The 16,507-nt window shown below is 46.4% G+C and overlaps 1 protein-coding gene across 5 annotated transcripts in view; it reads right to left on the bottom strand.

The window, feature by feature from the left end:
* The window catches only part of BNIP2 (BCL2 interacting protein 2), a 67,152-nt gene that overhangs the window by 38,298 nt on the left and 12,347 nt on the right, over positions 1-16,507 (bottom strand). For 4 of the 5 annotated variants that reach the window (XM_073586883.1, XM_073586885.1, XM_073586886.1 and 1 more), the window contains exons 2-3: positions 788-904; positions 99-160 (exon numbers count right to left, since the gene is read on the bottom strand). In XM_073586883.1, coding sequence (XP_073442984.1) covers positions 99-160; positions 788-904 — 179 coding nt within the window. Of the gene's footprint in view, positions 1-98; positions 161-787; positions 905-6,984; positions 7,065-16,507 lie in introns of all 5 variants that reach the window. The other variant, XM_073586884.1, reaches the window with a different exon arrangement.

Below are 16,507 nucleotides of genomic sequence, written 5' to 3'. Positions count from 1 at the left end.
GGTTTCAATAATATGGATACTGGTATTTCTGAATATGTACATACAGAATTTACATACAAAAATATAGGTGGTACTATAATTGCCAAATCCTCTCTTACCTTGCCTGCCATCTGCTCCAGATAAGAAATCCCCTTCAATATGGTCATCTTCTGGAAGTGGTCTATTAAAAAGTACATAGCAACATGATTACCTAAAAGCACACCAAGTGTAGACCTTGAACATATACTAAGGTCTTCAGGAGGCATCTGTTACACATGTGATAGAATTACGCACAACTGCAGCGATGCCAGGAGGAAAATGAAGGAGAAATAGATATATAACCTATATATTTTTCTATCTGAATTTAGAGGGTTAATCCAGGAACATTTTTATTTTATTTATTTCTTTAGATCCAACTGGTTATAACCAAACACTAGGCTCAGCGGTGATGCCAATGACAGTGACTGACTGCAGTAGTCACATCACCGCTGCAGCCAGTCAACAAGACCCAGAGCAGAGGCTGAGTAACTGCAGAGTTTGTTATCCTCAAAGAGCACAAGTCGATAGGACCTACAAAATTAATCCAATAAATCCCCTTGAAAAGGCATCTAGGGTAAATGTAATAGACTTCCCTCTATCAGCCAGACGGAGAAACTGAAAAACTGCTCTACTACGCCTGTGCCTTTAATAAAAAGGGATGGCTGGCATCTGATGAGACATGTCCCAGCATTAAAGAATTAATCTATTACATAGAGTATCAGGAAGATAACAAGCCGCATAATACATAGTTATAGTAAGAAACACACACCTTGGAAAATCTTCGTCCTGCCATTCCTCCTTAAGCTCTACGCCTTCCATCCTAAGCCTTGCTTCGGTTGTAGCCACAGACTCCTGTCTGTCAAAGGATCCAGAAAGTGTGTCTTGCCTAAAACACATTTAAGTGAATTAAAAGAGGATATTTAGAACCTGAAAATATTAAATGTTAAGTGAAATAAATGTGGCATAAAACTATCACACGTGCACCAAGCAATGCAAAGGCTACATAGAAAGTCGCCCAAACTGAGATGAAGGCTGCATTCACACATCTCTGCGCAACTGTATGTGGTACACAGCCTGGCCCACAATCTCATGACCCCAACCCAACAGCCCCAGAGGCATACAAGAGGCTATGGCGTTATCAAGGTCAGGAGAGCGGTGGCCTGTAGTGCACACAGATGTGTGAATCCGGCTTTAATAAAACATCTCTTGAACACCCTTTTCTCCAAGCACAACCACTCCAAAAGTATGTCTACATGTCTGTGGCAGTGAAAACGGAACACCTGACCAAGAACAGCAGAATGTAGATTTGGATTTCTCATAAGTTGCTCTGTCCAGTAATGAATACCAATCTAACGAAGAACAAGACAAACGCTCCTTTGGCCTTCATCTGGCGAATGTGGTCCTATGGGTAATGTGGGTACATCAGGCGCATGTACCAGGAACTTTCCTGCAACATGTCGTAAGAGTATGACAGTAGTTTGACATGTAAAGCACCATGAAAAAATGGCACTTTAGTAATAAATAATAATAATGTATCGAAAACATATCAGGAGGTAATTTTAACTATATTCCCCTCTAAACGCAGCCTACAAAAGGGTCTTGCCCCATGCTTGTAGCTTGGAGCACTCAACTTGAACAACAATTCAAATAAGTTTCACTGAACCTTATAGAAAGGAAGAACCGAGAATGACTAGAAGATGCACCAGATAATTAGGAGGCAACACATCTGGGTAGTAGTTTACACCTGGCTAGTGTGCAGCCAAGCGTGAGCTGGCATCCTGTCCTGATGCTCAATGAATGCAGCTGAACAGAACTGGTGTAAGGCAACCCATGATATATAAGGTAACATACAGAATTGCCACCGATAATAAACAGACATGTACGACTACAGTGAGATGTGCAATATAATTCAATTGTACCTATCCAAGCAAAGAAAGTATTCATAAGAAGCAGTGTCCTCCCAAAAACACTGAAGATGTCCACCAGAGGAATAGGTTAGGAAATCCTCTAGACACATCTCAGAGAGAAGGCTAGAACGCAGAGAACAAAGCCAAAATTTAAGTGGTTATCCACTACTAGGACAACCCCTTCTTGATCTAAATGTTTGGCCGCGATAAAATAAAAAAAAAAAAGCTTATGCTCACCTTCTGTGCAGACGCCATTTCAGCGGTGTCGGCACTCGCAGTCCCGGGGCTCTTGCGCGGTTGTAGGACACAATTAGCGCTGGCGTCACTGGCTCCACCTTTTTAAGACTTGAACATGAAGAGGAAGCTGGGCTGCGGCTCATTCCTGACTTCCTCTTCATGCTCAATTCGTATGAAAGTGGGGAAAGGGACGCCAGCGCTGATTGAGCACCACGTGTCATATAACTGCACGAGAGCCCTGCGACCACGAGTACAGACACTGCTGAAATGCAGCCAGCACAGGAGGTGAGTAAAAGCTCTTTTTTTTATTTTATCGGGGCCAAACATTTAGATCAAGAAGAGGTTGTCCTAGTAGTGGACAACCCTTTTAACAAATTGGGTTTCTAAATAAAACCCAGCTTGGTTTTAGTGTGTGGAGATGGTGAGAATGGCTGTGATACTCATGTTGGTGGATGACCGATAGGAAGTAATGTGGTGATAGCCAAGTGGTAGAAGTTTCTCGGTCATTCTATGCTGGAGTATGATGTATTTTTGCACAGACTTGTGTACAGGCCTAGAGGGCAAAGTTCTCTTGCTGCATGTAAAAAAAAAAAATGCTCTTAACCTATTTATCACAGATCTTAATTGACCTCCCTAATAGTCATGTGACATGCAGGTCCTCATGTAGCTAAAACTTCTTCTATTTCCAAAACATTGAATATTATATCTGCCCCCTAAAAGTGACATTAGAGTCCTGCAAATGACAGGGTGGGACAACTTTCCGCGTGGGACTTCCATAAGCATTCTTTGTGCAGGAAAGGACTCAGATCTCGAAAGCAGGAAAAGCATCCATACCCCTGGCAAAAAAAAAAAAACAGACAAGAAAGCTACAGAGAATCTTTTCCACAGAAATGGACAGACCCTAGTACTATATGACCAATGTATTATACATATTAACTTAGAACAAAACCAAAATGTGCAGGCAAACTGCAGTAGCCAAATAGTAAAACATTTAAAAAACATAGGGCGCTTAGTTAACATTCGTTATCAAAAAAAGTGTAACCACGAAAAGATGCAAGTATGTGCCAAACAGGCCTTAAGATAGACAAGGGCAAAGCAGAACCTGCGTCTGACTGTGTTGGGACCGGTCTGTGGAATGCTAAGTAAAGTGCACAGCCAAGGAGGTCACATTCCCAAATGTACCGAGCACAGGAAGCTAAAGCAAAACCAAGAACAAGGGCGAGAAAACCCTTTTTAAAAAAGTGTAAAGCCATCCCACCGCAACATTACACAGCAAGAGATATTTCTAGAACTTGTTTTCGTCATGTATCTCCTCAATAGGAACACTGACTTCTATTCTGAGCAATGTACCTGCACACTATCTAATTATGATAAAGAACATTTCAATTCTAATTTATACCTATATATTTTGATAGTAAATGGCAGTCAAAGGTCTTCTGACATAAGCAAATAATATTTTAATAAATAAAAAAAATTATATAACTTGCTATTAAACTAACACATCTATTTACGGTAAGAAGAAGGGATCCAGCGATATCAGTGGAAGAATAATCGAGGATAATGTAGGTAAAGCGCTGCGGAATAAGATGAAGCTATATAAGCAAAGCATAAGAAATAATCATCTATGGGAACAAAAAACAATGAGCTTAGGCTTCAAACACGCTTATCAGCTGTACAACAGGAAACCCCAGAAGGAAAACCGCTATACAGTGCTGGTGCCTGAGAGGAAGCAGGAAAGCAGCAAGGACTGTCACGCTACACTGGGAACAGCCTCCATGTGCACACAACCAAAACATAATGGCTCGCCTTAACATGCAGATTTATATAGAGTTGCTTCTTTAGTCTCTTGAAGACCAGTCACCTCTTCCTATTTGTCTATATTAACAAACAAGAGTGTTCTACATGAAATAATTCTGGAAAATTTTTAGAACTCTATTGTCCAACACTATGATGAGCCTTGCTAACAGATATTAGCTAAACCAGACCATCTACACTTAGCTGTTTCAGGGTACTTACCCCTCATCAGGGTAGTTACCGCAAGTAAGTGGCAATAGCAGTATAGCATTCTGCTGGTTCAGGAAAGAAAGCTATTGTGCATTATCTGTGAAGCATTTCCAATGAGTCTCAATATTTAGTGGAAAAACCTTTAGGAAAATCAACTACCAGAAACTGTGACCAAATGACTGTACTTGCAAACCAATAAAAACACATAGTCCTCACCCTCCACGAGGCCAGCGCCGGCTCTTTGGTGCTGTTCCGTTCTCTATATTGGCTGCAGTGCTGACGTCTACGTCAGCAAAGCAGCTTGAGCTAAAGGATTGGCTGCAGCAGTTATAAGTGCTTTAACTGTGATGTGCTAACGCTGTTATCGCAAAATAGAGACCAGAGCAGCGGCGGAGAGCTGACACTGGAGCCTGGGAAGGGCGAGCACCATCTGTGTTTCTTGTTTCACAACTCACAAGCATACAATCATTTGGGTACAAGTTCTTTGATAGTGCCCATTTAAGAAGAGCCATTCTATCTTCCTAAAACTCATCTGACATAGAAATCTACAGGTAAAATGAGCCCCTCTAGAATATGACGTGTGTATTTTTGGTCTAATTGGGACTGTATTGCTGGCTACTCACATCGAGGAAGTCATGAAAAATTTATTTTGCTATTCCTATTTATCATAGGTAAAATGCACATTCATTAAACATTAATGCATGAAATAAAGTCCATCAATTATGTAAAGTGCACTGCTACATAATACTCTATTATATATACTAGAATCAAAGCTACACAAAATATTCTGCCACCAGCACGGTCCAACGAGGGTCAGTCCCTGGCATGTAAATGACACAAAGTAAACCCTCAATAACAAACACACTGTGAATGAAAATGAACAAGTACAACCACAGGTGTGTTTCAAGAATGTGCACCTATGAAATACATGACTAGGATCTAGAAGTGGTCAAAACCTATTTTTATGTGGTTATACAGAATTAGTCCGGAGTCACACTACCGGATAACACGGCTGGGTGCTATGTGATAAAACCTGGCATAGCACTCGACCAGTGTTACTCTATGGGGCAGCTCAGATCTGCGGTTATTTTCTTATGCCGATTTGTCATGACAGAACAATGGCAGCATACGGAGATTGGCACCGAGGCTCGGCGCACTCGCACCCATACAAGTGGGCGAGAGTGACACATCGCACTGAACTCGGAAATCACCCGAGTTGCGGTGCGATATATGCCGACACCAGCAGCAGAGGTGGTGGAGAAATTACTTTCTCCGTCTCCTCCGCAGCTGTGCTCCGATCACGTGAGAGGGTCCGAGCACAGAGCACTGACACTCCGCTCCTGATCGCAGCAGCGCAGGAGCCGAGGATCATTAGCAGATCACATCCGATGCCATACCAGAGGAAGAAGACTGTACAAACAATTATCAATTTTCATTATAAAAACACTAAAGTAAGCATATTTTAGGTGGCATTGTATTTGGCCTTTCTCACTAAAGGTTCTCAGACCACCCAAATGTGGATTGTAGTCACGGAGGGGCTCTATGATGTAGAACATTTGGTGTTACATTTAGCCATTATATATAGACAGACTCCCCAGGTCAGCAGACTTTACACTGTTACTTCACAATTGTGTTCTTTTAGATCTTTAATCAAGGTTAAAAAAAACACCACTAAAATCCTTGTTAAAAAAAACCTCTGCAGACAATCTACAGGCAGAAATTTAGCCTAAAATACCCCATTCCACTGACTAACATCTTTTGCACTGGTTGTAGTAATGATGAATACTAAGGTCATGTGCACACGTTAAGTATTGGGTGCAGACATTTCTACACCATTTCTGCATCTCTTGGAAGGAGAAACAAACGTCTTTGCCGTGATTTTTACTTGCATTTTTTGTGCAGATTTAAATCTGCACCAAATCTGCAAGCAAAAAATAAGTAACGTGCACATGAGACTTCAGGACTCACTCACTTTGCTGGCATCAGGAAACCCTTCAGGTTTTGTGACAAATCTGCACTAAAAAAAAACACAGCAAAAAATGCAAGGTAGACACACAGCCTTAACCCCTCTCTGACCTTGGACGCAATAGTATGTCCAAGGTCAGATCCCCCGCTTTGATGAGGGCTCCGGCGGTGAGCCCGCATCAAAGCTGGGCCTTGTCAGCTGTTTTGAACAGCTGACATGTGCATGCAATAGGCGCAGGTGGAATCGCGATCCACCCGCGCCTATTAACTAGTTAAATCCTGCAGTCAAATGTTGACAGCGGGATTTAACCAGCGCTTCCGGCCACCGGGCAGGAAATACACGCATTGCCGACCCCCGTCACATGATCGGGGGTCAGCAATGCGTTGGCATAACAACCAGAAGTCTCCTGGAGACCTCTATGGTTGTTGATGCCGGATTGCTATGAGAGCCACCCGGTGGTCGGCGCTCATAGCAATGCTGTAATTCAGCTACATAGGCAATCTGCTCATCGCCTATAAGTAGCAGAGCCGATCAGGCTATGGCAGCTTCTAGCCTTCCATGAAGACTATTGAAGCATGACAAAATTTAAAAAGAAAAAAAAAAAAAAAAAAAAGGTTTTTAAAAAAATATGAAAAAAAAAATAAATAAATAAAAATAAAAAAGTTTAAATCACCCCCATTTTGCCCCATTCAAAATATAAAAAAAACAAAAACCACACATATTAGGTATCGCTGCGTTCAGAATCGCCTGATCAATAAAAAAAAAAAAAAAAAAAGACTAACCCGATCGCTAAACGGCATAGCGGGGGGAAATAAAACAAACAAAAAACATGGATTTTTGTGATAAACTCACCGTAAAATCCTTTTCTCCGAGACGATCATGGGGGGACACAGGTACTGTGGGTGTAAGCTACCGCCGCCTGGAGGCTGACCCTAAGTGAAAAAAAAGAGGTTAGCTCCACCTCCGCCATATACACCCTCGCCCTGATTGCGGGCGGAAACCATTTTACTGCAAAAGCAGTAGGAGAACAACAAAAATCAGACTTAATGCAGATAACAATATATCTAGAAAAGAACCACCCTAACATCAACAAAAATGCATATTAATTAACTAAACAAGGGCCAACTGGCTCAAAGGGTGGGTGCTGTGTCCCCCAATGAGCGTCTCGGAGAAAAGGATTTTACGGTGAGTTTATCAAAAAAATCCATGTTTCTCCTTCGCCTCATTGGAGGACACAGGTACTGTGGGACGTCCTAAAGCAGTCCCTGGGTGGGAAGTTGACTCACCGATCCAAGCTACATGCACCTCGTGTCTAAAGGTGCGCCACTGCTGCTTGGAGAATCCTTCTACCCAGGCTCCCATCCGCCGAAGCCAGAGTATGGATATTGTAGTGTTTGGCAAACATGTGCAGGCTGGACCAGGTTGCTGCCTTGCAAACCTGTTCCGTCGAGGCCTGGTGCCGAAGCGCCCAAGAGGCGCCCACTGCCCGAGTAGAGTGTGCACTGATCCCTGCTGGAACCGGCGCACCCCTGATGTGGTAGGCCTCCTGAATAGTCAGACAGACCCACCTGGCTATGGTCGATTTTGAGGCTGCGAGTCCCTTCCTGCGTCCCTCGGGGAGCACGAACAGCGTGTCTGTCTGTCGAAAGGGTGCCGTCCGTGACACGTACCTCCTGAGGGCTCTTACCAGGTCCAATGTGTGAAGGGCCTTTTCCACACGGTATACCGGTGCTGGACAAAATGAAGGCAAGACAATATCCTCATTAATGTGAAACGAGGAAACGACCTTCGGCAGAAAGGGGGGAGCTGGTCTGAGGACCACCTTATCCTTATAGAAGGTGAGAAACGGTGCTCGGCAGGACAGGGCTGCCAGCTCCGAGACTCGCCTGATGGAAGTTATGGCTACAAGGAACACCACTTTCCAGGAAAGGTCTGACAAGGAAACATCTTGTAGCGGTTCAAATGGAGCTTCCTGCAGAACACTTAGGACCAGGTTAAGGTCCCAGGCGTCCAGGGGCGCCCTATAGGGAGATACCAAGTGGGAGACTCCCTGGATGAAAGTTTTCACCTGCATATTGGTAGCAATTCTGCGCTGAAAAAGGTCAGATAAAGCAGATATTTGTTTTCTAAGGGAGCTCGGGGGCCAACCCTGAGTCTAGGCCAGACTGGAGAAAGGCCAAGATGTTGGGGATAGAGAATCTCAGTGGAGAATAACAGCGGTCTCGACACCAAGCAAAGAAAACCTTCCAGGTGTGATGTTAAATTCTTGCCGAGGTAGGCCTTCCAAGAGCTAACCACTGTAGCGACCACCTCGCACCCAAACCCCGCCTGTGTCAGAATCCAAGATTCAACGGCCATGCCGTCAAAACACAGGGCCCCTGAGCCCGGGTGGAAGATCGGGCCATGGGACAGTAGATCTGTGAGCTCTGGGAGTCACCAAGGAACGTCGGCGAGCAGCTGCACTAGGTCTGCGTACCACGCTCGACGGGGCCAGTCTGGGGCTAGCAGAATTGCTGGAACCCCTTCTGTTTTGATCTTCTTGATGACCCTGGGAAGTAGTGGCAGCGGGGGGGACAAGTATGGAAGGCGAAACTGGTTCCATGGCAGAACCAACGCATTCACGGCGACCGCCTGTGGATCCCGAGACTGAGCGACAAACCTGAGTAGCTTGGCGTTCACCCTGGAGGCCATCAGGTCCACATCCGGTGTTCCCCACTGTTGGCAAATCTGCTAGAAGACCTCGGGGTGCAGAGACCATTCCCCGGACGCAATACCCTGCTGGCTGAGGAAGTCCGCCGCCCAGTTTTCCACGCCCGGGATGTGGACCGCCGATATCGCCAAATGGTTCCTCTCGGCCCAGTGAAGAACGTGCCCTACCTTGCGCATGGTTGCTCTGCTGCGGGTGCCCCCTTGATGATTTATGTAAGCCACTGCCGTGGCATTGTCCGATTGAATCTGGATGGGGTGGCCTGCTAGAAAGTGCTGAAAATGTTAAAGAGCCAGCCAGACCGCTCGTATTTCCAACAAGTTGATCGGGAGGCGTGCCTCCTGTTGCGACCATTGTCCCTGGGTCTTGTGGTGGCGAAAAACCGCTCCCCAGCCGAGGAGGCTGGCATCGGTTGTGACTACTAACCACTGGTCTGGTGGAAAAGGCTTCCCCTGAAGCAGGGAGGAACTTGCTGTCCACCACTCGAGCGACTGCCTGACCTGAGAGGATAACCGGCACCGGTGATCGAGCGTGAATGGGTTCTTGTCCCAAGATGACAAGAGGGCGTGCTGCAGGGGGCGAAGATGGAATTGGGCGAACGGAACCGCTTCCATTGCTGCCACCATTTTTCCTAGTATCCTCATCCCGAAACGAATGGTGTGAGGGACTGGTTGGAGAAGTGTCCGGATTCCCTGCCGGAGCGCTATGGCTTGTCGCAAGGGAGAAATACCCACCCTCGGCAGGTGTCGAAGATCATCCCTAAAAAAGAAATCTTCTGGGCTGGGACAAGAGATGATTTCTTCATGTTGACTAACCACCCTAAGCGGGAAAGGGTATCCAGCGTGATGCGGACACTCTCCTCGCATGCCCAAAACGAAGTGGCCTTGACCAGGAGGTCGTCTAGCAAGACGACTATGCCCCAGAGTGCAAGATGTCCATGACTTTTGTGAACACCCTGGGGGTGGTGGCTAGCCCGAAGGGCAGCGCTGCAAACTGCAAATGTAGGCCATTGATGGCAAAGCGTAGAAACTTGTGATGCGGAGGAAAAATGGGGATGTGCAGGTAGGCGTCCTGGATGTCGATAGAGGCCAAGTATTCTCCCTGCCCCATGGCCGATATAACTGAATGGAGAGACTCCATTCAAAAGTGTCTGATCCTGATGAATTTGTTCAGGAGCTTCAGGTCCAAAACAGGCCTGACAGTCCCGTCCTTTTTGGGGATCGCGAATAGAAGCCCTGAGCCCTCTCGTGCTCTGGCACGGAGAGAAGGACTCCGCTGTGCTGGAGCGACTCAATGGCTCCTAGCAATGCCCTTGCCCGGGTCTCCCCTTTGGGAAGACAGGAAAGAAAGAATCGTTTTGGGGGGTACCTGACAAACTATCTTGTACCCCGAGGACACCAGCTCTGTCACCCATGAGTCGTGAGCGACAGTGACCCAGACGTGGCGAAACCTGAGTAGGCGGCTGCCTACTTTGCTGATGTCGCCTAAAAAATGCTTCGAGTCATTTGGCTGAGGATCTTTGGTACCTGGTTCCCCTCGATCTGGCCTGGCAAGCACGCATCATCCTCCCCAACGGGTTGGCTCTATATGAGACCTGTTGCTCCCTATCCTGGTTGGAGCGACCTGGAGCGGTGGAGCTGGCCGCTGTAGTCCACCCGGGGTTGCGAAAGGCCCGAAACCGTGCCTGAAACTGGTGGCGAAATGGCGGCTTGACCCTTTGTTGAGGGAGAAAACTACTCTCTCCCCCTGTGGCATCAGAGATGAGCTGGTCTAATCTTTCTCCGAATAGGCGGCCGCACTGATAAAGCAGGGAAGTTAAGGACTTCTTGGAGGTAGAATCGGCCCGCCATGTCTTTAACCATAGTGCACTTCTAATAGAAATTGCGTTTGCGGCCGCAAGCACCGCGCTATTGGCCGCATCCAAAAAAAGCATTGATTAAGTAGTCCCCAGCCATAGCGATCTGACTCGCGATCTCTGATACCTCCGCAGTTAGGCCTCTATCCTGCAAGGGTCTGTTCAATGATTCTGACCAAGAAATCATGGCCTTGGCTACCCACATTGCCGTGAATGAGGGAGAGAGTGCTGATCCTAATGCTTCAAACACTGAGTGGGCCAAGCTCTCTATGAGACGATCAGTGGGATCCTTAATAGAAGAACCACTAGGTACAGACAACAGGGTCTTAGAGGCCAAGCGTGACACAGACGGATCCATCGTTGGGGATTCCGTCCATTTCTTAGAGATCCGGGGCAAACGGATACCTCGCCTCGAGTGCCTTCTGGCCCGAAAAACGCCCGTCTGGCTGTTCCTTATGTCGTTGCACTATGTCCTCGAACTCTGGGTGAGTGCAAAATACTCTATGCGGCCGCTTAGCCCGCTCAAAAGACACCTTATGGCCTGAAGCCAGGGTGGAATCATCCTCAATCCCTAGCGTCTGATTGACGGCTTCGATAAGGCTGTCCACTGTTTCTCGACACCCCGGGGTTTGTCCTAGTCATAATCTGAGCTTTGCCCGCTCTCAACTACTGGTGAAGGAGAGCGAGACACAGAGCTCACGGATGCCTAGGCACCGGATGGGCCGGGAGACGCTGTGTGGGTTCGTTTCCCCCGCGTCTGCCTGGAGTGAGAGCGGTCCCTGCAGGCCAGAGGCTCTTGTGAGGTGGACCCCTCCAAGACAGGTGAGCCGCTACCCCTATCTGGGGCGCGAAGGGACTCGATCGCCTTTGTAAGCGATGCCATAGACTGCGACAGTGATAGGACCTATTCCGGGGGAACACTGGGCTCGGTCGCAGGGGAGGGCTCCTGGGCGCGTTCGGAATCGCAGGCTTCGCATAATTGTTTACCCTGCACCAACGGAAAAGCGGGGGGGGGGGGGGGGGTTAGGAGGGAACCCCTCAATTACACATAGCGTGGCTCAGGGGTTGGGGTGCAGCACTTACCCTCAGTTCTGTGTCCCCACGTGCCCTGGATGCACCGAGCGCTGCACCTCTGGGCGCCTCAGCTGCAGGCGGGCCGTCGGAAGCAGCGTCCTGCTGGTACTTCCGGTTGCGGCCTAGCACTGCTCCGAAACCGGGGGCTCAATTTATTCGGCGCCCGCCCAGGCCCCGGGGGCGGGCCGCCGAAAGTGACGCTGAGAGGGGAGGCGGGACTTCCGCCCGCGGCCTAGCACCGGCCGAAGCCGCGGGCTGGATACCGCGACGGGGGGGGGGGGGGGACCGCGGCTGGATACCGTGACCTGAGGAAGCGTGGCCGGACTCAGGACACGCCGTCATGCACGCCAGGGGGGAGGAAAGGAGACTACCTTCGCCGACCGCACTAGGCTGAGGGCTCCAGCCCTGTGAACGCTGCTGCAGGAGCCCTCCCCGGCCATCCCCTCAGACGATGCGGCAGGATCCTTCCAGAACAGGTAGAGGGGAGGGGGGCCACAATCAGGACGGTGCAGGCACCCTGGCTCCATCGTTCCTTACCCGGGATGAGGAGAGGGACTGTCCGCCGCCTTGCAGCACCGCAGTCTAGCATTGGTTGAGCAGTGGGGGCCGCACAGACTATGCTTGTGCCTCTGTACAGCCCATTGTTTCAATACCTAGGGGTGGTCAGGGCTAAGTCTGGCATCATGTCCCACGTTGCGGGAGAGGATACATGGAGGCGACACTCGCACATGCTCGCCCAATGATGGTTTGGGGAAATCGGACCCTTTCGATGGGGTCCGTTGCCCCTGTCTTATCTTCATGGCAGGAAAAAAAGTCTGGGAAAAAAAAAAGACCAGACATGTCCCACGTTGCAGGAGAGGATACGTGGAGGCGACTCTCACACGTGCTCGCCCGTTGTTGGTTTGGGGACATCGGACCCTTTCAATAGAGTCCGTCGCCCCTGTCTCATCTTCACAGAAAATGAGAAAAAAAAGAAGTCTGAAGAAAAAAAAACAGACGTGTGCCTCCAACGGACACCAAGCATGAACTGGTTTCCGCCCGCAATCGGGGCGAGGGTGTATATGGCGGAGGAGGAGCTAACCTTTTTTTTTCACTTAGTGTCAGCCTCCAGGCGGCGGTAGCATACACCCACAGTACCTGTGTCCCCCAATGAGGCGAAGGAGAAAATGAGAAAATCGAAATGCCAGAATTACGTTTTTGGTCGCCGCGACATTGCATTAAAATGCAATAACGAGCAATCAAAAGATCATATCTGCACATAAATGGTAGCCTTAAAAATGTCAGCTCAGCGCACAAAAAATAAGCTCTTACCCAACCAAAGATCACAAAAAATGGAGACAATATGGGTAACGGAATATGGCGGAATTTAATTTTTTTTTTAGCAAACTTTGGAATTTTCTTTCACCACTTAGATAAAAGAGGACCTAGATATTTTTGGTGTCTATGAATCTATGAACTCATAATGACCTGGAGAATCATAATGGCAGGTCAGTTTTAGCATTTATTGAACATAGAAAAAAAAAGCCAAACAAAAAACAAGTGTGGGATTGCACTTTTTTGCAATTTCACCACACTTGGAATTTTTTTTCCCGTTTTCGAATACTCGACATGCTAAAACCAATGATGTCGTTCAAAAGTACAACTCGTCCCGTAAAAAAAAAGCCCTCACATGGCAATAATGATAGAAAAATAAAAAAGATGTGGCTCTGAGAAGAAGGGGAGCGAAAAACAAAAACGCAAAACTGAAAAAAGCTCAGGTCATTAAGGGGTTAAACATGCACATTTTCTTCTTCGTCACAATGCTATTTTACAAGTATAAAAGTAATCTTCTAAATCAATTAGGACATTAATTACATGAATTTGGACATAGTGCAGTCTATCAGATCATGTTCTGTGCCTCTTTCTTCCTCTTTGCAATTCAGAGCATTGCTCATCAGTGCTTTGCAACTGTTTAAAGGTGGTTTACGCCAAAGTTCTGACATAAAAACCTTAATGAAAGGGGCATTTGATTCCTATGTCTTAGTTATGTCTGCATCTCAGGCTGCAGGGTGACCATATATTTAGCCTCTATTAGACTTTTTCAAAGCCCTGTAATGTAAGCCTGCCTGGCTATGTAATGAAACATGCTGGTGGGGGGATTCCTAACTCAAACATGCCAGGCTCTTCCTCAGAAAGACATGACCAGCGGACGCATAGCGACTAATTTACATATGATGCAGGAATGTCTGGTAAAGCAGGAGCAGCTGAACCAAACACAGGTTAGTGTGGCTGGAGATGCTGCCGAGTGCAGGGCACAGATGGGAGGCTATGTGCACACGTATGCAGAAAATTCCTGACAAAAAAACGGACTCCTTCCAAGAAAACGCGAGTTGTTTTCCGCGCAAAAAACACACGTTTTTATGCGTTTTTTCCGCGCATCCCCAGTCTCATAGAAAATAGCTAGAAATGTGGATTTTTCCGCAAAATTAATGAGCTTGCTGCGTTTTTTACCGCAATGCATTTTTTCGCGGAAAAAAACTCATCAATATGCACAAAAAGTGCAGAATTCATTAAAATGCATGGAATGCTTATTGTAAGCGTTTTTGACGGTAAAAACGCTTAAAAAAACATGAAAAAAAACGCTTACGTGTGCACACAACCAGAGGGTTTAAATTCGATGACTTCTTAAACCCCCCACATCAAGCTGTACATTCCTGCAGAGCTTCAATGTGGACACTGACTGTGAATGTAGCAGGAGCCACTCTTTACGCTGGTGAGTGGGTAGGACAGCATTGTTCTTCCTCAACCACCAGCCACTGACTGCTGAATGTGAACCAAAGTCCTCCATAATGTAATTTTTTAGGTGTCAAGTCCCCCTCTATTGACCCACATACAGTCATGGCCGAAAGCGTTGGCATCCTTGAAATTGTTCCAGAAAATGAAGTACTTCTCATAGAAAATTATTGCAATAATCCATTTTTTTCCTTTTCTGTGTATTGGAGCAACACAAAAAAAGAGAAAAAAAAGGCAAACTGGACATAATTTCACACAATACACCCAAAACAGGCCAGACAAAATTGTTGACACCATCAATTTAGTATTTGGTTGCATACCCTTTGGAATAAATAACTGCAATCAACAACTTTCTATAACCATCAACAAGCTTCTTACACCTCTTAACTGGAATTTTGGACCACTCTGCTTTTGCAAACTGCTCCAGGTCTCTCATATTTGTCGACTCCGTCTCCCAACAACAATTTTAAGATCTCTTTACAGGTGTTCAATGACATTTAGATCCGGACTCACTGCTTAACGTATGTTTGGGGGTCATGGTCCTGCTGGAAGACCTATGACCAAGGATGCAAACCCAGTATTTTGACACTAGGCACTACATTGCGACCCAAAACCCTTTTGAAATCTTCAGGTTTCACGCTGCCTTGCACACAGTTGAAGCAGCCAGTGCCAGAGGCAGCAAAACACCAAAACATCTTTGACCCCCACCATATGTGACTGTAGGTACTGTGTTATTTTCTTTGAAGGCCTCATTTCGTTTTTGGTAAACCGTAGAATGATATGCATTAATAAAAATCTCTATCTTGTCTCATATACCCACAAGACGCTTTTCCAGAAGAATTTTTATCTTACTCACGTACATATTGGCAAACTGTAATCTAGCTATTTTAGGTCTGTGCGTCAGCAGTGGGGTCCTCCAGGGTCTCCTGGCATAGCGTTTCATTTCATTCAAATGTTGACATATAGTTCGCATTGAAACTGATGCACCCTGAGCCTGCAGGACAGCTTGAATTTCTTTTTTTTTTTTTAAATTCATTTATTAAACCATAAGCAGTTTTACAATACATACATTCAGTACAAAATGTTAAGCCTAGTACAAAATAGATATGTACAATTAGCATGAAGACATGAGGCATAATATGTGCATCAATTGTATGTAAATAAAGCAGACATAATATCAATTGAATCACAATGGTGTTATGTTATTGTACCAGTAATAAAACCTGCCTGGCTTCTAAACTCTACCTACATCTACTAAAACATTAACTATTCCGCAGCCTTCTTCTATATAGTAAGCAGTTTATTGTGCGATATCTCCGCTCTGCAAGGTAAAGTGAGAGGAGTTCCAACTCTCCCAAATCTTTTTAAATTTACCCGGGCACCCTCTATTCTGATACAGTGTCCTTTCATATGGGATAATCGAATTTACGAGAGTGATCCAGGACCCAAGAGAAGGAGGTGAATTCCACATCCATCGTAGTGCCTGTATCTTTCGTGCCATGAACAGTGTCTCCCGTAGAAAAATCCCAACAAAATGACCCCACGTCTCCTCATCCCACACTCCAAACAGACATATCAGCGGTTCGAGGGGAACAGGTGTTTGTACCAAGGATGTTAATAATGACGTCACCCCTCTCCAGAATTGCACAACAACAGGACAGCACCAAATCATATGAATAAAGTCTGCATCCATTGAACGACATCTCAAACATTGCGATGACGGATATCGGCTCATCTTAAAGAGTCGAATTGGGGTCAAATATGATTGATTAATAATGTACAATTGTATCATCCTGTTGTTGGCAGACGGAGACACCCAGATTGGCGACTCCAGAATTTCTTCCCATTCCTCATCCCGTGTATCAGGAATGAGCCTCTCCCATTTCTTCTTAACAGAGTCTATGGCGCATTCTGTCCCCACTGACAACATATATGTATATAGAGAGGAGATGAGACCTTGAGGGCCC

This window comes from Dendrobates tinctorius, unplaced genomic scaffold, assembly GCF_039654945.1.
Source record: "Dendrobates tinctorius isolate UK_male_01 unplaced genomic scaffold, ASM3965494v1 ptg000097l, whole genome shotgun sequence".
Classification (NCBI taxonomy): Eukaryota; Metazoa; Chordata; class Amphibia; order Anura; family Dendrobatidae; genus Dendrobates; species Dendrobates tinctorius.
The sequence above is the reverse complement of the archived record's forward strand: the minus strand, read 5'-3'. Positions and strand labels throughout refer to the sequence as shown.